The 5,984-nt window shown below is 45.1% G+C and overlaps 1 protein-coding gene across 16 annotated transcripts in view; it reads right to left on the reverse strand.

The window, feature by feature from the left end:
* Positions 1–5,646, reverse strand: part of ptpn12 (protein tyrosine phosphatase non-receptor type 12) — a 15,647-nt gene extending 10,001 nt beyond the window's left edge. For 15 of the 16 annotated variants that reach the window (XR_015481865.2, XR_015481866.2, XR_015481868.2 and 12 more), the window contains exons 1-3: positions 5,257–5,634; positions 3,265–3,373; positions 1,922–1,998 (exon numbers count right to left, since the gene is read on the reverse strand). Coding sequence is in view for 8 of the 16 variants with exons in the window: in XM_087246285.2 (XP_087102411.1) it covers positions 1,922–1,998; positions 3,265–3,373; positions 5,257–5,346 (276 nt within the window). In the remaining 8 variants the exon portion in view is untranslated. 16 annotated transcript variants of the gene reach the window in all.
* Between the last annotated feature and the right edge of the window lie 338 nt (positions 5,647–5,984).

Here is a 5,984-nt window from a genome sequence, read left to right on the forward strand (position 1 = left end):
CAATAACGACACTGACGATAACACTAATGACACTGACGATAACAATAACGACACTGACGATAACACTAATGACACTGACGATAACAATAACGACACTGACGATAACACTAATGACACTGACGATAACAATAACGACACTGACGATAACAATAATGACACTGACGATAACAATAACGACACTGACGATAACACTAACGACACTGACGATAACACTAACGACACTGACGATAACACTAATGACACTGACGATAACAATAACGACACTGACGATAACACTAATGACACTGACGATAACAATAACGACACTGACGATAACAATAACGACACTGACGATAACACTAACGACACTGACGATGATAATGACACTGACGATAACAGTAACGACACTGACGATAACACTAACGACACTGATGATAATGACACTGACGATAACAATAACGACACTGACGATAACAATAATGACACTGACGATAACACTAATGACACTGACGATAACAATAACGACACTGACGATAACAATAACGATAACAGTGACGATAACACTAACGACACTGATGATAACACTAACGATAATAGTGACGATAACACTAACAACACTGACGATAACACTAACGACACTGACGATAACAATAACGACACTGACGATAACAATAACGATAACAGTGACGATAACACTAACGACACTGACGATAACAATAACGATAATAGTGACAATAACACTAACAACACTGACGATAACACTAACGACACTGACGATAACAATAACGATAACAGTGACGATAACACTAACGACACTGACGATAACAATAACGATATCAGTGTCGATAACACTAACAACACTGGCGATAACACTAACGACACTGACAATAACACTAACGACACTGATGATAATGATAATGACACTGACGATAACAATAACGACACTGGCGATAACACTAATGACAGTGACGATAACAATAACGATACTGACAATAACAATAACGATAATAGTGACGATAACACTAACAACACTGACGATAACACTAACGACACTGACGATAACAATAACGATAACAATGACGATAACACTAACGACACTGACGATAACAATAACGATAACAGTGTCGATAACACTAACAACACTGACGATAACACTAACGACACTGACAATAACACTAACGACACTGACAATAACACTAACGACACTGATGATAATAATGACACTGACGATTACAATAACGACACTGGTGATAACATTAATGACACTGACGATAACAATAACGACACTGACGATAACAATAACGATAATAGTGACGATAACACTAACAACACTGACGATAACACTAACGACACTGACGATAACAATAACGATAACAGTGACGATAACACTAACAACACTGACGATAACACTAACGACACTAACAATAACACTAACGACACTGATGATAATAATGACACTGACGATAACAATGACGACACTGGCGATAACACTAATGACACTGACGATAACACTAACGACACTGATGATAATGATAATGACACTGACAATAACACTAACGACACTGATGATAATGATAATGACACTGACAATAACAATAACGACACTGACGATAACACTAACGACACTGACGATAATAACGACACTGACGATAATAATGACACTGACGATAACAGTAACGACGCTAACGATAACACTAATAATAATAGTAATAACAGTAATAACATTGATAACACTAATAATTGTAACAATAACAGTAATAACGCTGCGCTGCACAGGTTTAACAGGATTATATGTTGATCTTTCAGGTTCTGATGTACTCTGCATGACTGATAAATCCTACAGCTGCACAACTCCTCATCAATCCAGTGAAATATCAAAGCAGAGCATTCACACACACACACACACACACACACACACACGAGTGTTTGAGGTCTTCAGTACCTTGATGAAGTTTGCATTGATGTAGTCTGTGTCCTGATTGGATGTTTTTAACGTCACCTTCACACGACTGTGGTCGACTGATGCGGAAGAGAAACACAGTCAGTGGACACAAACACACACGCGCACACACAATGCACGCACGCACAAAAAGACTGATACAAACACCTACACACACTGATGCATAGAGATCAATACACACAGTGTCTCTCACACACGCACACACACACACGCACGCACACACACACACACACAAACACACGCGCACACACACACGCGCACACACACACGTGCACACACACACACACACACACACACACACACACACACACACACACACAAACACACGCGCACACACGCGCACACACACGCGCACACACACGCGCGCACACACACACACACGCGCACACACACACACGCACGGATACACATTAAATATAGACACATGCTACATACATTACATTCAAATTCTCATTATATTATTGACATTAGCCTAGCGTTTGCTAATGTCAGCCTAGGCTAGGCTAACACTGGTGGACGAGCAAAGTTTTAACATTAGCTGAAGCTAGGTCTAAAATCGTCCACTTCTGGAGTGTGTTCTACATCTGAGTGAGTTCACTACACGAGCGTCACAAGAGTGTGCTCTATATAGTGTCTGTGTGCGTGTGTGAATGGTAATCAGACGTGGTCATCTGACACTTCACCAATACTCCAATACAGACATAACACTGAGCTCACAGCCTGATTAGCGTTAGCATGAACTGTCTGATTAGGATTAGCAAGAACTGTCTGATTAGGATTAGCAAGAACTTTCTAATTAGCGTCAGTATGAACTGTCTGATTAACGCTAGTACGAACTGTCTGATTAGCGTTAGCACGAGCTGTTTGATTAGGGTTAGCATGAACTGTTTGATTAGGGTTAGCATGAACTGTCATATTACTGTTAGCATGAACTGTCTGATTAGGATTAGCAAGAACTTTCTAATTAGCGTCAGTATGAACTGTCTAACGTTAGTACGAACTGTCTGATTAACGTTAGCACGAGCTGTTTGATTAGGGTTAGCATGAACTGTCATATTACTGTTAGCATGAACTGTCTGAATAGCGTTAGCATGAACTGTCTGATTTGGATTAGCATGAACTGTCTGATTAGCGTTAGCATGAACTGTCTGATTAGCGTTAGCATGAACTGTCTGATTAGCGTTAGCATGAACTGTCTGATTAGCGTTAGCATGAACTGTCTGATTAGCGTTAGCATGAACTGTCTGATTAGCGTTAGAATGAACTGTCTGACTAGTATCATCTGTCAGATTAGCGTGAGCATTAGCGTGTGTGTTAGCACTCACAGGGCAGGATGTCCTTGTAGCGGTTCTTCTTGACGTTCTCCTCCTGCTCGCCCACGTCGGTCGGGTAGATCTTCTCTGTCCTGTATTTGGTGGATAACCGCCGCAACCTCTGCAACACACACAGACGAGCAGCGCTAGTGTTAGCCACACACATACACACAATACAACACACCACTGTGAGTGTGTCTGAGAGTAAGAGTGAGTGTGTGTGTCAGACAGAGAGAGTGTGTGTGTGTGTGTGTGTGTGTGTGTGTGTGCGCTGTAGTACTTCCTGTACTGCTAGTGTTAGTGAAGAACAATGGCCGACGTGACACGCTAGTGCTGCGTTCTCTGTTCTTTCTCATCTCATTGGTCAATTTCCTGCTCCGCCCATCAGACGCCACATAACTGACACACACATACACACTCACACACACCACGGTCCGTGTGTCTCTTGGTGACGGCTGGAGATCCTCACACACGCGTGCGCTCTAGAGGAGATGCTGTAAACATCTGGAGCTCTGCACTGATTGGCTGAGAGGATATTACCTAATATAAGCAGCCAATAATAATGCAGCGCTGCTCCGGCTGATCCGAGAGCAGTGTTTACTGAGTTACAGTGAGGAGCGCCAACCTGAACCACTGCACTGGGGTCATGCCCTGACCTTCACCTGTCTATGTGTGTGTGTGTGTGTGTGTGTGTGTGTGTGTGTGTGTGTGTGACAGCAGGAAACACCTGGTAAATGCAATTTACCACTTCTGAAGATCTGTGGTCAATTCACAACTCAAGACCAGTGACCACACACACACCATATGTGACATCACACACACACACACACACACACACACACACACACACACACACACAGTCTGTTACTGACACAGGAAAAAGAAGGATGAACACACACTCGCTTCTCACTGGAAGTATTTTTACGCAAAACAGGATGTGGATGTCAAGGTCAGAAGCTATACACACACACACACACACACACACACACACACACACACACACACACAACTCGTATCTCACACACTCACTCTTTCAGGAGAAAGCCTTCCCATAATCCCCTGCATCTGGCAGAGGTCAAATGATATCTAACCCACAGAAAGACATGAAATAATCCTCTCACACACACACACACACACACACACACATGGTTACATCACTTCCTCTGGGCACTTCTGGGAATCTCTGAGCTTTACAGGAGCGACTTTATCCTCACGAGCAGAAAACACAGTCAGTCAGTCAGTCACACACACACACACTCACACACACACACACACACACACACACACAGGTAATCTACAGGCTGTATATTGTGGAACAGTCAGAAACTGCTGTAAAGTGTGTGTGTGTGTGTGTTTTTTAGCCCCTCCCCCTGAGAAAGAACAATCTATAATCGTCTTTGATTAGCTCTATTAGTGGTCGGGGCTTCATTTGAACGACCAATCAGAGCACTGCATTTCCCCATTCAAAAGAACAGAGTGTGTTCACTGCACACTTGAGGACAGAATGTAAACAACACTGCTGATCTGAACACACACACACACACACACACACACACACACACAGCTTGTAATAGCAGTAAAACAAAGCGAAGTGTAGCTCAAATTCAGCACTGTGTGTGTGTGTGTGTGTGTGTGTGTGTGTGTGTGTGTGTGTTGTTGCTCATCAGCTTCAGCATGGAGAACACACTGCCTGAACACGAGCAAAACATCTGAAGACAATGTGTGTTTGAACATGTACCTGAGCGCGTGTGTGGTGTGTGTGTGTATGTGTGAATAAGAGTGTGTGTGTGAGTGTTTATGTTTGCATGTGTGTTTAACAGTGTATGTATGTGTATAGATGAATGTGTGTGTGTGTGTAGGCCGCAGAGAGCTGCTCTCAGTGATTGTGAATGAGACTCTCAGCAGTGAACGTGCTCAGATGACTGTGTTTGTTTGTGTGTGTGTGTGTGTGTGGGGGGGGGGGGGTATTTAGGCACAAATGTTGTGTGTGTGTGTGTGTGTCACCATGAAGTCTGAGCTGAAGTTGTCCTCTCCCGTCTGCTCTCCGCTCCTCAGCTCCTCGATGAACTTCTTCAGGATGTTCCCCTGCTCCATCCTCTCCCTCGGCGGCGGGATGAAGTGTGTGTGTGTGTGTGTGTGTGTGTGTGTGTGTGTGTGTGTGTTGGCGAAAGTGTGTTTCCGCGGTTATTCCAGCATTCTCACGGCCCCATGATCCTCTCCGCTCCTGCGATCAAACGGGCGGGAGCGCGCACACCGGGCAGCGGGCACGAGCACTCGCCGGTAATCCCTCGCCGATCAAACGCTTTGATTTCTCCTCAGAATCGACTTTTAACAGTGTAATAAAGCGCGCGCCCCTCCCTGCGGCTGCCACACACACACACTCGCACACTGCCGGACCGCCCGAGCCCCGCTGCCGACGCCCCGCCCCTCACCGCTCCCCTCACTCTGATTGGACAGCGGCCGGGACCTCCGCGACGGTGATTGGAGGAGCAGTCGCTTCACTCAAACGCATCCTCGGATTTCTGGTTCCTGACTGTCGGGACCGGCTGTCAATCAGAGGTTCCCCCTGAGCTTCTCTGCGATTGGCCGAGCCCGCTCCCGCCCTCTGCCTGAGCCAGGTTAGCCCCGCCTCTTCCGCGCTGACATCCGGGCTCTTTCAGCGCGTCACCGTCAGCGCATTGTCTCCGCGTTTGCGTGTAAATCCGTAACCCTGACGAGCAGCGAGAGAGCTG

Source organism: Danio rerio, chromosome 4, assembly GCF_052040795.2.
Source record: "Danio rerio strain M-AB ecotype USA chromosome 4, GRCz13ab, whole genome shotgun sequence".
Taxonomy (NCBI): domain Eukaryota; kingdom Metazoa; phylum Chordata; class Actinopteri; order Cypriniformes; family Danionidae; genus Danio; species Danio rerio.